General features: G+C 35.6%; 1 protein-coding gene across 6 annotated transcripts in view; it reads right to left on the reverse strand.

The window, feature by feature from the left end:
- Positions 1-26149, reverse strand: part of RYR2 (ryanodine receptor 2) — a 401127-nt gene that overhangs the window by 275090 nt on the left and 99888 nt on the right. For all 6 annotated transcript variants that reach the window (XM_050316682.1, XM_050316684.1, XM_050316681.1 and 3 more), the window contains exons 2-3: positions 25273-25392; positions 3709-3813 (exon numbers count right to left, since the gene is read on the reverse strand). In XM_050316682.1, the coding sequence (XP_050172639.1) occupies positions 3709-3813; positions 25273-25392 (225 nt within the window). The remainder of the gene's footprint in view (positions 1-3708; positions 3814-25272; positions 25393-26149) is intronic.

Raw genomic sequence — 26149 nt, forward strand, 5'->3', positions numbered from 1 at the left:
ACTGGAAAAATTTACCAAACAGGCTGAACACTTTATGGTCTTAAATGCTTTATAAAAACATAAGGATCTCCATTTTCATCATTCATCTGCTTTTCTGACAATAAAAAGCTACACTCAAAAACCAAGCCAAAATTATTACAAAATAGTACCTGGGCTGTAGGCTTGTTTAGGACAGTACATCTGTAATTCTGCTTGCTTAAGATCACAGCCCAGATTCTGGGCGCTCTGGACTATGTAATGATAGTCTTCATTTATATGATTATCTGCTACTCTCTCTCCTCCATTTTTCCTGCTCTATTTCTGATTTGTTGCTCTTTGTTTTTTTACTGCAGATGAACTAATAAAAGTGGTACATGCATATAACGCTCTGGTACCCAGTAAAATACAAAAAAAATTTATCTGTTCAAAATGAAAAGTGTAAATAATGCTACCTGAACAAACAAAGAAAGTTGTGATTTTATTTTTGAAATCAAAACCAAATCAAACTACGAATTTCAGTGTTTTAATAAACTACCAGAGCTAAGAATAGTATTTTATAGGGAAATTATAAAACCTCAAGAGCACAACTCAGTGCCTAAGGTTAGAAGAAACAGAGCACTTGCTTATTAAATTTCACTCATTTTCCACTGTTGCCTTTGATACCCGCATTGAGCTGAATCAGGGGAGACAAGTAGGTATGTTCAGATAGATGGATCACTCATCTCATGAAGTATGGAAATTCTCATTTTGGGATTCTTGCTCTAAAAAGGTAGGTATTTACTGCAAAGGTAACCAATACCCATTTCCTGGGTATACAGTAGGACAAAGGGAAATCATTTTCCACATCACAAAAGGTGAGACAGGTAATAGCATACAATGTTTTTGAGAAAAAGCATTAAATCCAGTTAGTGTACATAGTTATTCTTTCTTAGTCACAAGAAAGCTTCTTATTGTTCTGACTCAAGTCAGCATGAGCTTTTGTTCATATTACTCAACCATTTCATTATTGCTAACTTACCTCTTATATAACAAGAATGCCTGTTATATAAAGACAGCATTCAAGAGATTACACAACTCAAAAAGCAAACCAGCGCGAGGAGACCACTTACAAGCACAGCAGCCTTAATGACTTCTAATGTAATGAAAAGTAACTGAGGACCAAAAAGACCTCCCGTAGCACGATTCTTTCCATTAGAAAACTGTGGTCATATTGAATCCAGTTTATAGTAACAATCTCTCAAGAAACTGCTTCTAAATGAAATTTTTTTCTAAATGAAATGGAACACTGTTATTCTAATATAAAATTGAAGTTCCTCCAAGAAGATAACAGTGCTTCAGATGTATGCACAAAATTACCTCTTCTCTTGTCCTAACAGCTGTTTCAAAGAAAAATGAAACTGCCTATATAAGTACCTTCCCTATGATAAACAGATATGAATGCAAAGGAAAACTTCGTATATCTTTCATAGAAACTACCTACAGATATCAGATGCCAGTTCTTTTAATTTATCTGCAAGTACATATTCAGTCATTTTAGTATCATCATCATTCTTGACTTTGACTTACTAGAAAGAAAAATATTGACACTGACAACATTAATTTTTTTCATCTACAAGCTACTATTTTCAGGATTATTCTCTTCTAATATCACTGTATAAGCATGCAAGAGACACACAGGCAGATTCCTAATGCTTTTGTACAGAACCCATCCAATTCTGCAGCAGAGAATATATTTAGGATGCAGTGAATACCATCTATTTGTGTTGGTATAGCTGTAGTTCTGTATCTTCTGCTAGTGCTGGCATTTAATAGGTGCTGAGAGCCAAGTAAACTACTCTGTAAACAGCTAACAGCCACTTAATGACCACACTCAGACCACTGCTTTATCTTTCTTGTGCACATCTCAGAAGACCAGTGAGTCCAGAGCACTGTACATCAGTACAGCTGCCACCAGTTTTATTTAGGCATGGGTACGAATGCCCACAGCTCTGACCTTCATGGTTATGCAAAGAAAATATCTGTAATTGTTTCCAGAAAATACCAGGTTACCATCAAACAAGGTAAGTCTCATCAGTCACTGTGCCCTACAAAAGTCTTTTTCTGCTCACATCTAGTGCAGAAAATAGTCCAGAACTAGTGCAAATATTCCACCTGCGACCTCTAGAAAGCTCTCTTTAGTCTCCCTCTTCCCAGCAGAATACCCAACCTTACATTTTCTAATCATTCTGAAGAGGAGTTCATTCATTCTCCAGTGTTCTCTGGGTGTGATCTCTGTATTAAAAGTAAATATTCACTTGACCACAACACTCTACTAAAGACAATGCAACAGAAAATCTGCCAATTGATGTTATGATTTAAAGATAAGTTTCAATACTTTATATTTGAAAATGGAACATTTTTTCATTCACTGTATTCTGCCCTATAGCACTACTTTAACCCATTCCCCTACATTTTCTTTAATTTCTGCTTCTGCCCACATCTGTTGGGAATAAACAGCAAGAATATTGTTGCTCTACTTCACAAATGTGGCTGCACACAGTCATCACTGCACATCCTGGGGTTTGGACTGTGATTTTTGACATTATGCCTGTATGTGTCAGTACTTCTTATTTATGCATTTGTTTGTTTGTCTATTTGGTTGCTTTTAGTTTCCATATTTACAAACTAAGGGAAGAGGGATTCAGAAGCATGTATCTGCTTACTCTGGTACCACCTCTTCTACCTCAGATGTGCTTTTCATTCTCTTGCTGTTTAACTCCTTGGAACAAATTCTCACTGACAGAACACACTTTGGATCATCCACAGGACTGTTTCCAGACTTCACTTCCCAAACATCATTTTCAGTCTCAGTGCCTTGCATGTTATAGGACTAACTACCCTATATTAGTTTAAAGTTTCTTTTCTCTAGGCATTCCCAGAAATATCAGAGGCGTGCTTCTCTCCTGCCAGCTTTCACTCCTGTGCCTACATTTACTCTTCCTCACATGAAGTTTATAGGATTCGAGCTGGAGCATAGAATTCAAATTAATACCACAAAGCACATAGGGAACATTCAACTACAGCATAACAAATCAGATTAATTACACAGCAGAGAACATTAATTACACTACTATGATTTATTTGTAAATATCTATTTGGCAGTCAAACAATTAATTAATTCCTATTAAAACTAAAATGTTTCCTATAGGATTTAATTAATTCCTATATCCTTCATCTTCCAGACTGCAAGAATGCATTAGTGTCCATATTTCTTGTCCACCGAGACTCAGTAATATTCTATTTCCAGCTTAAAAGTCTATTACAGGACCCTTTACCTCAGGCCACACAGAACAATTTCATTATTTCTAGAGAAAACCAGCACACATTTTAAGACTACTTGACAGTCTCACCTGATACAGTCAGGAATGCTCAGGAAGCTAAGCTGTCCTGAAGAAGTGATCAAGCTTTATATGACACATTATCACATCTCAAATTGAAGCATTCTTTTAGCTCTATACTGACCCACAGTACACTGAACTTGGTGTGAATTTACAACTCTGGCAAACTTCAGTGGAAGCTGCAAGTGTTTATAATTTCTCACAAAACAGACCATTCCTGTAGCAAGGGAGAAAAATTTAGCATAAGGAATTATTGATGCTATAAGCTTGTGACAGTCATGAAAATTGTGGTACTGTGGGAAAAAAAGCAGTAACTTGTAAGATAAAAAAATGTGAATATTTAATAACTTACCCCTTCTGCCTTCTCTTCTGTGTTAGCCAGCATTTCCTGGAGGGCCCGTACTGACAGAGACTGCTCCAGCACAAAGGTGCAGATGGACAAATCAGGTGGAACATTCTAGGCGAAAAAAATCCATGAGATCACATTAGTAACAGATTTACTGAATAGCAGTTTCCAGTGCCTCTATTTTCCCTCACTTTCCATGAATCTGAAAGCTCTGCTACATCTTTGAGGCTGTAAAAGCCAGCCATATACCGGGCTGCAACAGTTAAGTCTTAACCCTTAGCCAGCAAACAAAGGGAAGCAACTCTTCCCCTGGCTCAGCATTTGTAAGCTGACACGTGGGGTACAATGTCCTCTCTCAATAAAAGAAAGAAATGCTCAATAGAAGGAGAAGCCAGTGAATTTCACCAAGTTCAGCAGAGATCACCAGAACTGTCAGGGCTGGTGCACTCACCTTGTGTGCCTACGGGGAGGTGGGCTTGATCAGCCTAGATGGAGGAGAGAGAGATCTTACAAATCTAGTGGTGCTTAGAGGGAAAATGGAAGGAGACTCTTCTTGGAGATGCTCCTTGAAAGGAACAGAAGCAGCAATACAAGTTGTACAAAAAAGATTACAGGAGAAAATTAGAAGAACTGCCAAGTAAAGCAGTGAAATGTCTGCTTGGACATCAGCATATGGAACATGTGTCTCAGGCATTGTGCTCAGATTGTAAGGGAAATCAAATTCAGTCTTTAGGCTACTGGTAGTAGCCAGACCTCATTTTTATGATGAAGGTCAAAATGAATTTTCATAGCAGAAACATTAGACACTGAGTATCAAGGTCAGGCCAGCAGTTTCTCAGCCTTGCAGGGCAGTATGCTTCACAAGAGTCTGCTCTAACTGGGATAAAACTGAAGAGTCTTATGAAAATTAATATAAAATTTGTCATGATTGGAAAAAATATCAAGCTACTGAAAAGATAATTTTCCAGACTATCATAAAAATTCTTGTAAATTTGAAAGAGGTTTGCAATAGCATTGCCTAAGTTACAAAGTAGCGAAGTAAAATTAGATTTTATGTGGGGATCTTTTCTTCTTTTAATAGAATATGCAACTCCTACACACCTTTACTTGCCTCCAGAAATTCTTTCATATTTCTTCTCTTTTTCAAGTTAGTTGCATATTTTAGTTTAGGAATACTTTATTGATTATTGGAAATCGGTTTTTTACACCATGAATACTTTTGCTACTAAAGATGTAAAATCGCACATTTACTCAAACTGTGCACAATGTGAAGAGACCTCTTCCAAGGCCAAATTGCAAAAGGTAGTGGAAAACCATTTCATTCCTACTTTTTTTTCAAAAGTGAGTTTACTCATACCCTTAAGAGCTTATTAAATTGCTGTTCATCCCTACTAAGTACAGTAATTCAGTAATTTCAAAATAAAAAATTATGTATGAATTTTTAATACATAAAAAATCTTTCATTATCTTCCCCTACTTATATTTCAATAAAATTAATGCAAAATTTTATTTTAAATTTAAGTTTTACCCAGATGAAAAAGAATTAAACAGCATCCTCTTTTCATGGGTTTTGAATGACTTATGCAACAATACCTAGGCATGAAATATTTTAAATCCAACTCTTTCAAAATCAGGCCTCTACTTACTGAACAGTGTTTGCATTACCATTTTTCTTTTGTAGCTACTCAGACACTACAACAGTCCTTTTCATGCTAGTACTAGGCCAACAGACAACTAATTAGATTCCCTTCAAAACATCCTTGTAATGTGAGTACTATCATAAGCCTTTATTTTACAAAGCAGGAGGGAGAGCACCCAAGGACTGCAGGTTGCAAGGTGTTGCTTTTACTCAGTAAATGTGAGGACAATTTTCCATTCTAGATAGTCTCGCAGAAACAAACTGTCTGACAGTCCAGCTCACCCTCAGTTCTCCCCAGTGGAGACTGAATGACTGACAAACCAAGTATGACCAAAACATTAAGAAAAGATGCTTTGTACACTGTGCTCAGAAATTAACCAAGGCTACATTTTCTGTATCTGGTTATAAGTAAACACCTATAAGCAAGCAAAGTCTCCATAACAATATTCCCACTTGTCAGTATTTAAGCAGGATTTTTGCTGGCAGAAAGTCTCACATATACGATTTGGGACTTATCGGTTTTTTACTACTGAACCTACCCTATAGGTTATACCCTTCCAAATACAAAAATCCTGCATCATTTCACAGATTGATCAAGCCAACATAGCAAGGACACCTATTCATCCATTTCATTCTCCTTAATGTTCGAGACAGCCAGGAGCACTTTCTTCCCTCCCCATTTAAACTGAGGTATGACGTCCAATGAACATTTTTCAGCTATCCTCATAGGGCACTAAGGCACACTTTTTGCTGCCAGAGGGAAATAAAGGAGAACTGTATGAGACCATTTTGCTTTATTTAAGTGGAAAAGCCAGTTTCTTTTTCATGAGACAAAAAAGAGAGCACATTATCCCACCTCATCTCTGTTGCATGTATGACTTAGACACTTAGTGGCCCTCAGAGAGCACTGTGTTTCCCCTAAGAGCTGAAGACAGATGCAGATACTGATGCCTTCAGTAAGCATGTGAATTGGACCTTCCTCTCTGGCAGCTCCTCACCCACATCTGCTCTACTGAAGATCCTATGGGTAAGGTTGCATCAAACATGCCATGCACAACAATCAAAGCATTGGAACAGATGCAGAGCTGCCAATATATTTAGCTCAGTTACAGCTCTGCTCACCCCTATACAATGCATTTCAATGCCAATGCTTTTAAAGCTCTGGATTTAAAGGATGATGCTTCAGGCTGGCATACAGATGCAAACTGAAAGTTCCTATTTTGAATAGCCTTCTCCATAAAACAATAATTCCAGGTAATTTTTAAACCCTCATTTAAATATACCAAACATTATTTACAGTGCATTTCCCATCTCTTCAAAGCATAAAAATGAGGAAGGAAAAACAGTCTTTGTCAAACCTCTGATTATCTACCTTGTTTCTCATATTATCTCACATAGAGACAGAAGACGGAATACAAAAAATAAAAGTATTCTGTGTTATACTGGTAGCCTAATATTCCCTATCAAAAGGTATCTTCATACAAATTATACAGTAGATTCTAGTATCCAGTCTGAAAAGTAACTGTATATTCTGGGGTCCATAAGGAAAATCTGTAGCAACCAGTTCTCAATATCAGATTCCTGAGGACAGGTGAAATGTGTAGGCAGGTTTTTTTGTTATTACTTTGCTAGACTATGAGCACACTAACAAGTAATAAAACATTTTAAAGAAAATATTTTGCTATGTGTCTAACAACCACCCACCAGCGCACTTTTAATAAATATCAAAACTACCAGGAAATTTTCAACAGTTTAATGATAACAATACATCTCTGTTTTGAAAACAGAACACAATCTATAACCCCAAAAACTGCTCAGTGCTCAAAAGCAGATTACTCAACAGATATAAATAACTATATTGGCAATCTTCAGTCTTCTTTTCCACCAGTTTTCACTGTATTTAGCTTTCTAAATGAAGGCACAGAAAATTAGTTCATATTCCAAAAAAGTTTTTTTCTTTTGTTTTGTGACAGAGTATATAGGGAGGTCCATGGACAGTACAGGGAATCTGTATCACTTCAAAAAATCAATGAAAAATTCTGATAAGCAGTGGCAGTATTGAAAACAAATTCTCTTCAGTTTATTTTTTACATGTTTGCAAAATTAATTATATTTTAATGGATTTGAACATAAAATATACACAGTGACTAAAAAGTAAAACTTAGTAATTCCAGTATATCTCAGAGTTTAGAGCATTACTGATTTTGGCTGCCAGTTGTTGTTCTTCTACTTAGTCATAATTACTAATATGCAAGTAGCTTGATTTAAAAAAGTTATTATACAAATAAACTAGAAGTTCTATATTAAATTTTAAAAGTAGATTACTTTCTCCTAGGAGAAGAACAATACATAACCATTAACTTTTTCTTTTGTGCCATTGTTTATAATAGTCCAATCAGCAAAATTAAACAAGTTAAAATAATGTAACAGTCACCTGTGTTTTTAAAGCATATGTATTACTGAATTACTGAATTATTTAGAAAATTGGTGAACTCTTTATTTCTTTCCATTATTTTAAACTATATTTATTGTGTACACTAGTTTTCTGTAGTAATATTTGCATAGTAAGTTATGCTTTACTCTGTGGGAGGCAGATTCACAAATTAGATAATCATACCCTTTATTAAAAAGGTGTTTTGAGTAAAGCTTTTGAAACACGATTTAAAAATATCCCTAGCTGTATTCCAACCCACAACTGAATCATGCATACTGAATGTATTAATTACACTCTACTTCACTTTTTAGTGAACTAATATTTCCAAGCATACCACACTGCAATGACAGCAAGAGATTGAGATGCAAAACTCAGTCCCACTGTCATTACTCTGATGGTCACACAGTGCTAACAAGCCACGGTAATGCATGACCGGCTCATATAGTATGTTGCATGCAATGTTGTGAATGTAAACTGAACTTCTGCCTCTCATAAATATTAATACAAGACTGAAGAATAATAAATTACATCAGCAAACAGAATTCTGTCTCTAAGAATAAGCAGCTTTACCTCGGCTTTATTTTTCTTCCTAGTTATTTGCAAGCTTCTTAGTTATTTTCCTAGGCTCAGGAGGATGGGTTTATTTCTCTTCTAACCAGATTCCCGATGAAATGGACTTGCAGGTATTTAATTTCTAGCTGTACACTAAATATTAACACAGTAATGCTTAAAGAAATCACCTAATTAAGTAGCCTGATTTACAAAGCATCTATCATTCGCATCATTGTCAAAAAATGAGATGAGGGTGTTCATGACTTTTTTTAACACTAGCTCATTTACTAGATGCCTGGCTTTGAGAATCCAAGGAGAACGACTCAGAAAATTATTTTTAGTACAGAATTTAAGCAAAACATCTGTAGTGTTATTTGTGGGAAGAGCCTGAAAGAAGCTGAACCCATCAGATATTTTCAAGTCACATTTAAATTTACACATCTCCATCTTTCTGGTCGTCCTTTCTACTTAAATCAAATTCTGTCTGGTGACAGTGACAGAACACACTCAATATTACCAAGATCCATTTCTAGGACTCTATATAGAAGGCACAGCTTTGCATGTTTTCATGCTTGCCATCAAAACAAGGGACCTAGTAGAGAAATTTATGGGTCTGACAACCAGTCCCGTCAGCCAAACAGGATAAACCATAGTCATCAAATCCCAAAGTGGAAAAGACAGAGAATTAATTATGAGGTTTACAGTTTCAGTTCTATAGAAAGGATAGTGTCAAGTAGCACTGTCCTCTCTGTAGCACTCCTCCAGTAACATTGTCAAGCTCCCATGTGTTCACCATCAGCAGACTGTGAAGGTTGCCTGGTCATCTCCTAAAAAAGGTTTGCTATCAGTTGCTTATGACTATTTCAGTCTGAAATTATCACTTTCTGTATGAGGCTTTTATAGGACATTCTGTCCAAAACAGTTGTTTCCCTCAAAAGAAGAGAAGTTCTCAACATTCAAAACTTTTTAGGTTACTATATCTAAAAACTGTAATGCCCCCATGTTCTAGGAGGAGCAGCTTGACAAGAGAGTGGCTTTTTGTCACAAACATGCTTTTCACTTTTTCTAGGAAAAAACTTTGAAAATCTGGTCAAGTTCTACTTCCTGAAATATGTTGTTTTTCACACAGTGAACAGCTTCTTGTTAACAATTGAAAGTTCTAAAGAGTCCTTTTTCACAGGACAACTGTTTCAGGGGATAAAACTTAAAAACTCATGGGAGTACCAGGAGGATAAAATGAGAACAGGGTCCACAAGAAAAAAAAAAAAAAAAAAAAGAGACAAACACAGTGGAACTGGGGTCAGACCCAAACGCATTGTAATCGGTTCATTTTCAGATCCTAGATCCTAGAACGCAAGACAGCTCCATGTCCTCAGTGGTTCTCTTCATTCATGTTAGTTGCCCATGCCTCTACATGCTGATCTCCTTCTTCATCTGACCTAACTAATCAATTGCTTTAATTTTTTTAAAAAACGTTATCCTGTGGTCACTCATAAAAAGTTTCCCCATCTTGTCCAGATTTTCATAAATGAAGTGTTAGATTTGATAAACCCAGCAGTGAAAAAAATCTTAATACACTGAGCTTACTTTCTGTTGATATACAAAACACTCATCTACAGTAGTTCTTGTCCAATTACAAGGAGTTACTAGTTTTTACCTCCATAAGAATTTACACAACAGTAAAGACCAAAATCCTTCCCCACTCATTTTCAGATAGTCAATGTCATCTGCTGGTCATCATGGAACAGAGTTCATTGACAAAGAAAATTGTGTGCGCCTGAAACTTAGGCTGTAAAAACTTGAAGGTATAATACCATTCAGAAGGAAACTGTTTCTTGGGGGTTTTTGACTCTAACAATCTCCTTTAAAGATCCATAAGAAACTTATTTCTATTTAGGCTGATATTACTTAAGTATAATAATAGTATTTTCCTTTATCCTGAAAACAGTGTCAAAGTTTTATCTTACAATTTTTCAGCTTTTGATCCTTGGAAACAGCTTTGATCCTGAGAGCTGTCAAAGGTCTTGAGGCCATTATTAACAGAGCAGACTGTGTTAATTGCTTGGAAGTTTTAATTCCTGGTACAGTGTTTACTTTCTTTAAGGGTCTTAGACATTACACCCCTAAAATGGATAAGTAAAGAGGCTTTTTTCTCTTATCCCCCATCTCTCCTCTCTAGTCTCCGTTTTACCTACACATAAGTCCAACACATCTACATTACTGAAAGCTGTTTCCGTTTTATCTGTTCTCTGAAAATTTAAACTCTTAGCAACAGATAAAAGTGATACTGTTTAAGGAGTCATACAACTACATTAAAGCACCACCAGATAAACTCAGTCAATCAACTCAATACCCACTGCAATATATGCTGCTGTAGCCAGAAGCTCAGATGAACATTAGCTAATAGTGTGCCACCCTAATGCAGTGTAAATGTGTTAATTTTTAAGGTAATCAGGAAAATCCCATGCTCATTAATAAAATTAAAAAATCTTATAGGATCAACAGTGCTACAGAGGTTCTGGGCACACATCCAAATTAAGAAAACACGGTTTGTTTAACTTCATATTGATCCTGCAAACTCTATCTTATTATGCTAATCTTATATATGTATTCCAAAACTTTAACTTTCCCTTTCATTCTTAGAGATTATGTTGTGTTTGCAGCTACTGCAACAAGTAATGGAAAAATCTAGGATATTATCAGTTGGGTAGGTACTATTGCTTTAGAATCTGGAAGGAAGTAGATATCTTTAATTCTTGCAGCATCAGAAAGATGACCTTTATAAAACATTAATTTGCCCCTTTCTGAAAAGCATAGCAGATTTCCAAGAGGAAAATCTTCCTAATCTCTGACCAGATTTAATATAAACCATGCACATTACAACAATCATATTTCAAAGTAGGAATCCTACAAACTTGCAGGATCAAACCATAGGGCAAATGTGCACATATTTTGTGGTTGTAATAACTGACATGGTCTGACCTGTGTCAGTGGAAGTCTTACCTCTGCATAATAACCAATAGACCCTTATTAGCTGAGATTCTCTTACTGTTAAATTTATCCCATAGCTGAAATATTCACAGTAGAATTATAGCATGTAAAACTGACATCCAAATAAACATAATTACTGACTTCCAGAATGTCAACTCTTATAAGTAATTCATCTACTTTGCAGCGAACATGAAACAATATGTCTAAGAGAATCAAAACCTGCTTATTTATCTCATAAACTATCAATTATAAACCATGACGGATACAAATTTTAACTTTTTAGGATTTTGTTTTAAGTTTTCAACAATTACATTTTCCATTTTATGTTGCTGAATCCAGTGTTCAGCCTGTGTAACTAGGAAAATCAGTGCCTATCAAATACTGCTGGAATAGAGGACTGGAAATTTATGCTGAGTCACCTCTGATTTATGCTTAAACAAAGGAAAGGAGATGCATCATCAGCTCTCTCCTGGGCAGCAGAGTTTAAAAGTAACAAAGTATATATAACTACGCAAATCCTTTGTGGCAAGACGCAACAATGCACCTAGGCACTTGCAGTACTAAATTGCATATTAACAGTGGTAATATGCGTATTTTCTTTACACATATGTAAAGGAATCAGTTTTTATAGCTAAAATGAATAATGCATAAGTCTGTTTTGAGTCATTACTCATCTGTGTGCTTAATTCAATTTAAAAAAAATATTCAAAAAAAATTAAATGCAACCACCCACAGAATTTTCAATCTATTCCACCACCTTAACAGAAGTGAAATATGCATTATTGAAATTTGTGTGTGCCAGACCCTATTGGCTGGCAAAAAAATTAATATATTATAAAGCCACTTTATGAAGATGAATATTATAGCATATCTCAGTTCTTTAATTCATTTTGTCCCACTTGTTATATGTCTTTTAAAGGTAGCAAGTCCATTCTGACTCAGGCTGGATGTTGTGATCCCCAAATTATTTTGCTCTCCAGACTGTTTGATCTCATTTACTTGATTTAAAATTATATCAACAAATACATTATCTTAAAAGGTACATACATTTACCTCTGTAATGTAAAGCAAATCAATTAGAATGCTATACTGAAAGTTGTTCAGTCAAAAAAATGTTTTTTAATAATAAAATTCTTGTCAGTCTTTGAGAAACTCTAGCAAATATTTGGGTCAGGGACAGAAAGGTTTTAAGAGTCCTAAGAGCAAGAACTGTCTGCCAGGAAATTTTCCAAGGATTTAAGGACCTGTACTGTCAGAGTTTCACTGCTGATAAAAAGTGCAATAATACTTTCAAGCATAAATATCTGCTTAAAAAAAAAGTTCACCATAAATACTCAGAAATTGTGGTTTATCTTTAAACATGTAAAATATATAAAGTCCCTGCCTACCTGTGCATGGCACTGCATTTGAATATCCACTGCATGATGTAAAAACTAGACACTTACTTGACTACGCACCGCTATTAACTACAAAGTAAAAAAGAATAATTGGAAGAGTAATTAACTAGTGATTCTTTTTTCAGCTTCTTGAAGATTCAAATTTTCCCTGTTTTGGTCTAAGGTGCTGAAATATTGTTACTAACCTGTTAAGCAACAACCAGCTGCTGCTTTAAAGGACTCTCTGCTTATCATTCAGTAATGCACTAGAAAAAAAAAGTGCCACAAAATACTGTCTAGACAGAAATACCCACATGTATTTCCCACCTGCCTCGGAAGTGAATTAAGCAAGAGGCAATAAAGCAAGAAGCTTAAAAATTCAGAGACAGTAAAGAAAGTCTCAAGGACCTGGAAAACTCTCTAGACTTCTACTCTTTTCCTGTTACGCTTGAATACACGTTCAAGGAGGGAGTATAACAATAAGTTCACAGATACCACTCCTACACAAGACTATCAGACTCATTTAGATCATTCACCAATCTGGAGTTTCTTCCTTTAGCATAGCCAAATTCTTCCTTTCTAAAATTTCACATTCTGGCATCACATAATAACTATGCACCTTTGCAGAGGCCTATTATGCACAATCACATATTATTTTCTAGATGGCTTTAATTTTATTTTACCAATATCTCAACTATCACCTAGCCAAGGAAAGATATTCCACTCCTCTACTAAGGTACATGTTGGGGATTTAACATAACTTTTCAAATATCTTTGATACTGGTTTATTTTCTAAAAAACAAACAAACAATCCACATACTTGTAAGTTTTTCAAAATAACCAGAACTCTTTTTAATTAATTCTCCCAAGGAATTCACATTCTCTATAGAAATAAAACAATTCCAGTAAGAATTATGCAGACAGTTAAGTGTATACAAAAATCAAAGCTCCATGGAAACTATAGATACAGATAACCTCCGTAACAAACCAGCAAGAAACATGCACAAGGAGAAGGAATTATTTTGCCATTTTAACAAAGACTTTTATAGTCATTAATCTGTACACATTCTTGCAACTGCATCAGCCCAAAGAGGCTTAATTAATTGCTAGTGTACTGCTGAGTAAATCAAATATCAAATACAGCACTCAAAGTTTATAAAGCTTTATTTTTCAACAACTAATCACACTAGTCATGTTTCTTATTTAAAAATAAGACCTCATTACAATTGGACTTCATTTCTATGGACCTTTTGTATTGGCTCAATTTACACACACCAAAGAGAAAAACTCTGTGTTACTGGACTTTCAAATTTGTTGAATAATGCACACTCAAATAGTTTCTTGGCAAGTCTGTTCATATTTCATATTGCACTGAGCAGAATATTGGTTTGCTTTCTGGGATCTCTGTCAAACGTCATGAAAGTCCTGTGCTAGTTCTGTTTCTTTTTCTCTTATGGAATTTAAAATGTTGCAGACATTTCCACTGTCCTTCATAAAGAAATAACTTGTCCCTGCTGTTCCTTTTATTGATCAATACCCACGGTCATTTCAAGGATCCTAAACTATCTAAACTAATTCATCCTATATTATCCAACACCATTTGAATAATGGGTGTTGATTTTTATTCACATGTCACACAATTATTACCTTATCAACAGCTGTAAAAAATGTACTGTTCAATTATAACTGGTCAGTACTCACAGAAACACCAAGAAAACCTGAAATTCATAACTTCTTGCTACCATTAAAAGACATTTAGATGTGGGATAGAAGTAGAGTTTGCAGGATTGTTAGGGGAAGGCTGTGCCAGTCTTTTAAAATCAGCCCAATGACATTAGTTGTCTGTTCTTGTTTAATAGCATGTAAAAATTCAGTTCTCATGAAAAGACAACATTTTTGTGGATGGCATCTGCCAAAATGCCAAATTTTTGTAAAAATACATGGAAGATGGAACAAGCTTTCTATTCCTAAATGTATGCTTTACATCCAGTAGGGAAGAAAAACAGATCTTCTAAAGAGTTAAAGCTCAAAAACATCAATTAACATTATTCACAGGGAGTCATTATATTTACAAGAATAATGCTTTATGAAATAAAAGAAAAACTATCCCACACTCCATTAAGTAAAACATAATCTTCAACTCCTTCCAGCTCACACAGTTTCCCAATTAGCAGGTTGCAGGCAGCACAAAAGTAGACTGCACACAGCCACTGATCTACAAGAGCCTTGCACTGAGACACGGAGAACCATAAAACTCCTTTTGTCTTATAAATGGCATTTGAACAGGCCAAGCCAAAAATGACACATAAGGAGGACATCTTAAGCTGCTAATCATACTGTGGGAAACCAGAGTATTGTTCTTGTCCTCCAGATATTAAAGACATGTTGGTTCAGTAAGAAAAACAGACTAGAGATGTCAGTGTGTTCTTGTATCAACTGCATGTCCATCACTCTTATCTACAGGTTTTCAAACAAACTTCTAGCAATTATTCAAAGATAAACTTCCAGGAAAGCATCCTGAACTGCACCTTCTGCACTGATGCGTACTCTTTAAGAGCATAATCACTTTTTTTACAGTCTGGTCTCTGATTTTTAAATGCAAAATAAAGCAACTATTCTTTTGTTTGTGAAACTGGAAGGTCTTCTTGTATTCATATTCAGTAACCCACCAGTCAGCATTAAGAAAGTTACTAAAACAACTTGGATTTGGGTTTCAAACACGGACACAGAGCATAAATCTTCAATCTCCAAACTATTTCCACTTACCCAACTTCCCTCGTCCAATCCAGACTATTTATAAACTAACACCTTCAATTTAATGTTGCAAATACTCGTTATGATGGTAAGTTACAGCATTCCCTTGGTTGTTACAAAAGCACAAATCTTCTTCCTCTTTTTCGCTGGGGAAGTAACCAAGAAGAAAAGCCTAAAATCTTGAAAATCACCACCTAAAAGGCCTAAGTTTCAAAATGTCTTAAGAAATGAACAACAAGAAGTGTCTGATACTCTTTGTTTCAGACATGATTGATATTATATACCTCAAACAAACAGATTCACTCCTTAATAGGCCACATTTCCTTGTCCTGATTTTTGAGAGCCCACTGGGCTAGGATTATTCAACAGGAGTCTGCTGAGCCAGATTTAGCACAATAGTCCTTAAAAATACTGAATACAAAGTAATAACACCATCACTTAAGTGCTAAGCAGGGCTACAAGGCTAATGTGAAACTGCTATTTTAGATACATGCTCATTTAAAGGGCTTAAAATAATGTATTTTCATGTGTTCTTAGCTTGGAACACAGATTTATGAATCTGGTTTTTTCAGGTTTTCAGATGTGCAGCTACGTCTGAGTCTAATTAAAATTCGAACAACTGCTTTGTAACTACTCTGCATTTGCTAATGATGTACCTTCTACCACAAACCCATCAGAAAAAATATTTGAAATGCTGAGGTCTAGGGGACTTGGCAGAATGTGCCACCGTGTAACCTTGTGATGTTGGGTTTCCCAGGGTAAGGCAGCAAGCCTGAAGCTGTCAGGGCTGTGCTGGCACTGAACAGTTAGCAGTTGTAACTTTCATCAGACATGAATGTACAGCAAGTAAGTAAGAACCTTCCTCAAAATATTATGCCTTTGCTCTATGAATCGCTTTATTTATCTTTCCAGGACTTTCTTAAAGGTATTTTAGTGCATTTGGGGAAGGCAAATAATCTGTTTGCAGTCCTTAACTCCTAGTCCCAAGACTTGCATACTAGACGGGGAAGAAGACAAATCCAACCATCAAAACCCATCAACTACGCATTTGGGTAAGGGCATTGCTTTGAAAAGAATATTCAAAATGCACGTAGACAATGATAGCAACCATCGTGCAATGATAGCAACTCTTCTTTATAATGCGAATCGTACTAAAAAAATCAGGACTTGGAAGCTAAATCACAGCAAACTGGTAGGGTTTTAGAAGTCCCTTGAAAACTCACCAAACCAATCACAGGATGGAACACCACATATCTGACCTTCTTTAATCACAGTGTTTGTCTCACAGTCGTGTCTCAGACAAGATTTTTCAGCACAATATCTGCTTCTTTTTACCTTTTAATCTCTAAATAATAAGAGGTCTAAACGGTTACTGGGATATATAAAGGAAAATGGATGTAAGGAGATTTTTCAGGTTTTCTTCACTTATTTTAGACCAGAAGTGCAATTCCTACATCTCTTCCAGTACAAAAAAAAAAAAACCACCACAAACAAACAAGGGTAAAAAAATCACCAGCTACCATTATAGGCAGTTTTGTAAAAATTTAGGGTTTGGTTGATTGGGGTTTTTTAACATACATTTAGATAATGAAGAAAGTTGCAAACTACATATTTGACTGGAGAAATTACAAGTCATGCTTTGTTTGTTAAATTATACAGCCTTAGGTTAAGTTTCTTGAATGGATAGCCTATGTCACTAACAGTATGAAACCCACTGTTAATATTAAAAAAGAAAATGAGCGTTTCAAAATTTGTCTTGCATTGATTGGTTGGTAACAGACATAATGCATGCATAGATATCATATGTACTACTCTTTTATTCAGTGCCATCACTTGGAGTACTATCAACTAAACTTACCTACAAAACTGTTTTGAGTCTCTCTTTTGGTTTTTGTGGCTACATTTTCAGACTACACGTCATGAACTCTACCAGCAGATTTAGGAATTTAGAACTTTTCTCTGGAAGCTTTTCCCAGGTGCTTTACTGATGACAACCTTAAATATTTCTAAAATACACCTTGACAAAAAACTCCCAAGTACGCAATACGTTAAAAGTCTTCTGATAAAACCCCATGGGTTCTAAATAACTAATATTAAACATGTGGAAATATCCCCAATAACAGAGAACTGACCCATAGCAATGTCATACTTTTAAAAATATTAAATGAGTGTGATTGAAAAAGAAACTCTTTCCTATTCATGAAGGTACATTTTGAAGATAGGAAGATCTTTTAATTCCTTTCTTGGTAGCAATTAATGGTAAAACTCAATGTATATCTCTGGTAATACTAGATTTGATAAAAAATATTTCTGTAAGATCAGAAATAATCCGTCCCTGTGTGAATTTAACATTCCAAATATCTGCTTCAATGGGAGCCACTATGCAGACAATGAGAATAGTAAGGTATCCTAGATTGGATATATTATAATTACACGATGTAGTCTGTGATGGCTTGCTTAATAGCACACAATTGTTACTTTTTAAAAACTACCTGAGTTACAGGTGACAGTCCAAATATGCTGAATTTTATTGTTATGCCTAGTAATAATGCCCACAGTTTTCAACTCATATATCTGTTTCTGCCTTACATTCATGGAGATCTGACACAGTGTCTTTCATAGTCCGAATGTTTCACATTCATTTTCCATCTCAAGAAATAATTCTGTTGGTTTCTGGGACTAAGTACAAGGATCACAATCAGGTCTGATGAATATAGTTACACATTGACATTTAGTCTCAAAATTTATACAGTATTTAAAAGAAGTAAAATTTGAATTGGATAGACATAAATAATAAAGATAATATTTACAATTATGTAAATTATATTTTGCTTAAAACTACATACAAATGTGAAACACACTGTTCTTATTTACAGTGCTTCTACAGAGCATTTTCATGGGAAAGAATAACTCACTGAACAAAATCCTGTCTGATCTACACCTATGAAGACTTTATTTACCTGTGTCTATATTATGTATGTAAAGTAGGGCAAGTAATATGTAAGTATGGATATATTTATTAGCAGCTCTTCATTTAAGTTACTAAAATCAAAGATCTTGGTGAAAGTCTGCTAAATGGTCTGAACATTAGATCACATAAGATTAAGTGACATCTTTGCCATTAAATGGGAATATTCATTTTGGCAACATGACACAAAAGCAATTAAAATGGGCTTAGAGGTACAGCTACAAAGCCTTGCCCAAGCCCTGACAGACTTTTTTGACTTTTTTAGATTATTAAAATGGAAACACAAGAACAGAAATGGACCATAGAAACTATTAAAAAAAAGTCCAAGCAAATACCCACATTACTATATGGGAAATTCACGGAATGATCCAATGTAAACACAAGCAAACAACATGGATCTGATTTGTCAGCGTGAATCAAATTTTAAAAAACTTAGTATTTCATTATGTCAGTAGCTGCTCAAAAGGTATCTACTTTCATCCATACATTTATGGACATCATGTGCTTTTTTTTATATATTTGGATTTACACAATCAAACACTGCACAGCACAGGAACTGTTTCTCAGCTGTCAGAAAGAGTTTCAGACTCAGTCTCTCTGGAGACAGATTACTGGCCTTGGATATAAAAGACAAAAAAAGAAGGCAATCCCTGCCTTCTGATCTTAAACTCTGGAAGACAAATGAAGACAAGTTTTTCTCCCAAAGACAATCAGGGCACAGGAGTTCAGGCCAGTGTCCCACCATTCAGGATGACACCCTTCTCCAGACACACCCATACAAACTTTACTGCTGACATGGAAACTGCTTGCATAAATACTAGCAAATCATACTTTCATGTAGCCTTGTCTGTGCCAGATGTTCAACTTTTCCTAGTCTCTCTCCCCACATTATCCTCTTCCCTTCTAGCACAGCCACCTGCCCAGCTCCTGCTGATTCATCTACTTGCTGAAAATAGATCAAAAAAAGGGTAAAGAAAAAAAAATCAAAAAATTGGTATTTGTCAGCATAAGAAACAGCAGGTAAGTCTTACCAACAGACTTTATTTTCTATCCTGTTACACAACAGTAGCATCTGGGGACCAACAAGGAACAGAACATCACCAACATATTCTGGGTGATGGAGTCAACAGGATCAGCCAACCGGCCTACATCAGTCCAGCACCAAATCTGAAGAATCCCTCTGCCCTGCCACAGGAGTAGTGACTCTTCAAAAGCAAAAATGGAAAATAAGTTATCAAAGTCTTACTTTCACATGAAGTCCCTCCTCACTTTACAAATAGAATTATGAAGGGTATTTTTTTTTGGACTCTGCTTTCAGCACTGTAACTGATACATAAAAGTTTCAAACCATAGGATCAGACATTGTACTGCCTTCTTGAAAAAGTTGAAGGAAAAAAAAAAAACCAAATTGGAAGGCTTTTCATATCTTAAAAAACACTCAGTATGTTATACATCCCTCTCTAATGTCCAAATTACAGAAACCTCAAGAGGGAAAAAAAACCCAAAACACGCAGTTTTTAACACTCCTTTTAAATTATGTAAAGCAGTTCTTCTGTACCTCAGAGCATCATAAAACTAAAGCATGTCAGTTTACTACTTGCCATAAAAACAGAAAAAGAAACCAAAACCTTGTGTCATTTAGAAAACAGTACCTGAACTTTCACTGTTCTGCTGTGCAGTTGTTCACAGGGAATCAACACCACATTTGTGACTAGCCCAGAGTTAGGTATTTTTCATTCTGCACCATGGACAGGAATAGTTTTCAGGAGGCTGTTAAAACGACAGCTCCAGTTTGTTTGATTTTCAAAAGGCCAGGCATTATTTAGGTCTAAAGAAAAATTACTTCAGTAGCAGACAACATAGTTTTTTAATGGATGAACTTCCTCATACTAACAATCTCTTTATATATAAAAAGCAACATTTTTAATTTTCAAATACACAGAAATAGATCTCACTAGTCAATGAGATAAGCTAACTAATAATAATTTTTTTTTTTAATAGAAGAGATGGCCTTCCACACAAGGAATAGATTTAAAAGTACAGGAAACAGTGATGACACAAAATTACCTACAGACAATTGTCAAAAAGGAAGTTTACAAGTGTCCTTGTTAAGGCTTTTCTGTATTTCATACTGCCATGCTGGCAAGGAAGCTGGGGGTGCATGGGAGGAGACAGAGCCAGGACAGGTGGCCCAGACTGGCTAAAGGGGTATTCCATATGACATCATGTTGAGTATATAAAGTGGGAGGAAGAAGGAGGAAGAGGAGGAACATTTGGAGTGATGGCATTTGTCTTCCTAAGTAAGTGTTATGTGTGATGGGGCCCTGCTTCCCTGGGGATGGCTGAACACCTGCCTGCCTGTGGGAAGCAGTGAACTCATTCTTCGTTTTGCTTTGCTTGTGTGCATGGCTTTTGCTTTTCCTGTTAAACTGTCAACCCAAGAGTTTCCTAGCTTTTATCCTTGTTTCTCTCCCCAGTCCTACTGGTGTGGGAGTGAGCAAGTGGCTGCATGGGGTTTGGTTGCTGGCTGGGGTTAAACTACAACAATGGGGTGTTTTGGTTTGTTTTTTTTTCTAACAGCCATCCCTTATTTTCTTCTTCTTACTTAAGAAATCAAAATTTATGCTATAGATTTGACAAAACCTGTTGAAGAAATAATTAGATAAGAATCAGATAAGAAAAGTAAGCATTTTAAATTTTGTCTTTGGGATGTTTTCCTTGGGTTTTGTTATTCCTGCTGTTGCCACTTTTTCAATGATAAAATTTTTTGATGGTTTATGTATCTGATATTCTTATACATTTTAAACATGCAACCTATCCACAAGATCTACTTTGATACAGATTTGTTTTGAAATTGGTAGAGATTGAAATACAATTATTTTTCACTTAAGCTACTACACCTCTATAGATGAGGTAGTCATACATTTATCTTGTCAAGCTTAATTGTTTTATACTCAGAACTGCCTTCTATTAATAAAATTACACATAATTTTATGTGTAAAGATCTGACATATTTTTTATTTATTATTTTGCTCTTCAAGATATGGGACTGATTTGAACGATTTGCAGCCTTATATTAAGTCAAGACCTTTGTTGCTCCTCAGCCCACTCCACCAGTGAGTAGTCTGGGGGTTCACAAGGAGCTGTAAGGGGACACAGCCAGGACAGTGAATCCCAACTGACCCAGGTGATACCTCATACCACATGATGACATGCTCAGTGTATAAAGCAGGAAAAACAAAGAAGGAATCGGCAGTGTTCAGAGTGACAGCATTTGTCTTCACAAATCACCATGACACATGAAGCAGCCTTGTTTTCTAGGGGATGGCTGAACACCTGCTCACGGGAAGAGGGGAATGAACTCACTGTTTTACTTTGCCTACACACATGGCTTTTGCTTTACCTATCAAACAGTCTTTATCTTAACCCATGATTTTTCTCACTTTTACTCTTCTGATTCTCTGCATCATCCCAACACAGAGGGAGTGAGTAAGTGGCTGTGTGGGGCTTGGTTGATAGATGGGGTTAAACCACAACACCAAGTTAAAATAAAGGTAGCAAAGGGCAAAATAAGTTTTGTCCTATTATCAGTCAAAACTAGAGAACACAACATGCCTGATTTGTCCAAGGCTATTGCTATCACTCATAGAGAATCTGTGTGTCCTTCACAACTGCAATCCAACCCACTGGCTCAGGTAATTAATTTCAAATCAAGAATACATTTGCTATACAAAGACCCCGTACCCTCTGACCCAGCCTGGGACTCAGCTTTGCAGCAAAGGGCCTGAGGGCAGGAAGGTGAGCATGAATCCACAGTGTGCCCTGGCAGCAAAGATGGGCGACAGCCTCCCATGCTGTGCCACAACTTGCATAGCAAGGAGTTACTGTTTTTAAACCTTTACTCAGCACTTGCTAGACTATATAGACTTATAGAAAGATTTGGGTTGTAAAGGACCTTAAAGATCATCTAGTTTCAATGGCCCTGCCATGGCTGGGTTCCAACCCTCACCTTCCACTAGACAAGTTTGCTCAAAGCCCCATCCAACTTGGCCTCAAACACTTCCAGGAATGGGACATCCACAACTGTTAGAGAATCTCACTTCTCTCAGAGTAAAGACTTTCTTCCTAATAGCTAATCTAAATCTACTCTCCTTCAGTTTAAAGCCATTACCCCTCATCCTATCACTACAGCCCCTGATAAAAGAGTCCTTCTCTGGCTTTTCTGAAGGTCCTCATTAAGTACTGGAAGGCTGTTTTAAGGTCTGCCTGGAGCCTTCTCTTCTCCAGGCTGAACAACCCCAACTCTCAACTCAACTCCCTTCCTGTAAGAATGATCAAACCAATGCATAAAAACATTCACAAACTCAAGGGTTATAACTTTGATATACTTTGAAATTTGATTCCATTAAAATGCTACCTTGTGATAACATTTTCCTCAGAAAGAGTAGCATATCAAATTTAGTAGCAGATGTCTCTGTATTTGCTACAAAGAAATGATCTTCAAGCCTAAAACCAAGTTGCAATGTACCTCCAAACACTATTTAATTCCTTATTTAAAATTCAAACACCTTACAATATATACAGAAGAAAAATCCATTTGCAGAATAAAGAAAAATAAAGAAATAAAGAAATAAAGAAATAAAGAGGATATTTTTGCTCAGTAAACTGATTTGACAAGCAAGTCAAAAGAAGTGAAAAGAAAATGGAATTTGGAAACAATTTTTAAATGTGAACATTTGAAATGATAATGATTATTAAAGTGTTTGCTAATTTATTCATCTTTCATTAGTATGGTGTTTTGAAAAGTTTTCCTCTGACTCTGAGGAAATCTATAGGACCCTCCAAACAAACACTTGTATTGTACATTTGAACAGAAGAAAATAAAATTCATTAAGCAATTTTCATTATGGGCCTTCCAGTGTTATTGCTGTAATGGGATAGGTATTAATAGTCAGCAGTTGACATGTATCTTCAATTTGACCATTATTTTAATAGTGTGAATTATTTAGTTATCCTAGGGCAGCAAAGTGCATGCAAAGAACTTGCGATAATAGAACATCAACTAAATCATGAGGACCCACATCTTGAAAGATATTGGGGAAAAGCAGGGGATAGTAACAAGCATTCTCAAGAATACAAGTCCAGGATGATAACTGAAGTCTATTACTTGGTTTTGGCCTATTACTGGTGCTTGGTTTTACATCTCATTCTTGATACCTGGATGGAATTCAGATGCCACACTACTGTTTGCATTACAACGCATCAAAATCTCATTAAAATTGGAAACTAGTCTTCAAGACATGCATGGAAATTTTTTAACTGGTTCAAGAACTCTGTTGGAACCTTTTTCAAATTATCATATGCCTCTCTGAATATTTCCTATGTTCTTCCTTATATAATGCAATAGTAACATTCTATGAACACAGACATTAGGATGAAAAACATTTTTATTTATAGTCCGCTTAGCTTTAAGGATTTGGTAATTTTATTACTCCCTCAGTACTTATATCTACAAATGACTTCAAATGAGCTCATCCTATAAACTGTCAACCCTTAAAAACTGAAACACAGAGGAGTTGCATGGGTTTTCTTTTGTTTGTTTTTTCCCCTCAAGCCCATGAAAAATGAGCAGACTACAGATTGCTTGACAAAACAAGGAGAAAAAGCAGTATCAACAAAAAAGCATAGATAACTTATATGAAATCTACACTTTATTCCTTAAAGACAAGAATGTTCAGAAGTTTGATACAGTGAGAGAGAGACTGTAGATTTAATATCCAAACTTACTGAATGATAATAATTTCATTAAATAGATCTTTCTGGCCTCACAGGCAATGAGCACTACAACCACTTCTATCCTAGTACATTTTTATTGTTAAAAAGATTCACTTAAAACAGAGTGGCAAGAATTAATTCATCAAGATCACTGCTATTATAATGAATCATTAATATCCTAGTGAAAAATTTATTATTATGAATAATGCATTCAAAACGATGAGACAGAAAATGAACCATTACTCTGTGAAGAATCAGAGAGAATCAAAGTGATGTTATGGAAGCTGGCTCGATAAAAATCCTCATTTTTTGTTCTAAATCTTTCTAGATGTCTTTCCAGATGCTTTACCCTTATTATATTTTCTCATCAAATATTTATATTTTAACTGAAGAAAAAACAAATACGTTAAGTAACATTCCTCCCTTTCTATGAATAAAATGTCCAAGTATATCCATTACTCTGGTCATAAAACCAGTTCTGCCCTCAGAAGTCCTATTTGTGTTTTCAAAACATTTGAGCCCATGTGATTGTGAAACAAAAACCCTTCTTTGCAATAAATAGCAAAATTGTTTTTTCAAACTATCTACCACATACATAGCAGAGTTAGAGGAGGCTTAGATAAGAAACTGTTTAGACAAGATAATTTTGAAATTGCACTATGTTCTGTTAGGGAATTAGGTCTTAAAATAACAATCTCTCCATGTAAATGCCCCAGAATAAAAAGTTACCACAAACAGAATGATTGCTCTCTTTCCTGTGGAATTAAAATCAGAGCAATCAAACTCACCTTTGAAGTGCAGTACACAAAAGTTGCTCTATGGCTCACTATGACTGAGTTTAGACAAACAAAATAACGAGTATTACTGAGATGGACTTCAGCAGCTACCTAGTTTTAAAATGAACCCAAAACAAAAAGCACAGCATCAGAGTCTAGTCAAAGGGCCATGACAAAGGAACAATTAAACTTTGAAAGGGGATTAAATATACCTTATCTGATTGGTAAATTTTATTTGTCCATTCTCCTTGTAATGTTATAATTATCCTTGCTTCATGCATGACAATTAAAACACTTAGTTGTACCTTAGAATTTGATGTGGATTCCAAAAAGCAAAGCCTGTTGCCAAATCCTTCTGCAGCAAGACACAATTTCTGTTGCTCCTTTTGAACAGTTGCCGTGCACTGCAGAACCACTTCATCATCCTACCAAAAATAAAACCAAACAAAAAGAGAACAAAGGTTATACTTCTGACCCAACAAGATCTGTGGAAGCATTTAGAAAATCTTTGCTAAATGCACAAACAGCTATCCCTGAACACAAGCAGAATCAACTCTCAGCATCATTTTTATTCTGAGTTGTGAATGTCAGCAAATCAATTGAAATACTTAAAAGAATTGCATATATACTTTTCCTGTTTGTCTATCTTTGTAATAAAATTCAGTATGTATTAACTACCAATTTTACAGAACTAATTCCTTGCATAATATAGTTAAAGGGTTAAAGGAGATCTTGTCAACAAGCCTCAAAAACAGAGGCAGACTTTTATTTAAATCCCACTTCTTCAAGACAACACAACCATGAGCCGGAGAATCCCTTTGAAGTTAAAGAAAGAAAATGTTGTTGTAATGAATCTATTTACTAGGGAGATTTTCTGGTTTAGAATAGGGAAAAAAAAAATAGCATCATCCTGTGCATCCTGCTCATTCATTTATGGGTTTCCAATAAATTTGACAAGAATGATTATGAGGAGGTCATATTTAATGCTGTAAATAAAAGGTAACACAACAATAAAACTACTGGATGAAGCATGCAACTGGAAGTAGAACTGGATGAGACTACAAAAAAGCATGCATTAAGGCAGACGTTTACCAAAAAAGTTGTTCTTATAGACAGCTTGCTACATGGGGACATTCAGAAAAGTTCATCAAATTAAATGAATGCCTGACTTTAACTGAGTAA

Source organism: Myiozetetes cayanensis, unplaced genomic scaffold, assembly GCF_022539395.1.
Source record: "Myiozetetes cayanensis isolate MyiCay16 unplaced genomic scaffold, myiCay2020 scf2-11, whole genome shotgun sequence".
NCBI classification, from domain to species: Eukaryota; Metazoa; Chordata; class Aves; order Passeriformes; family Tyrannidae; genus Myiozetetes; species Myiozetetes cayanensis.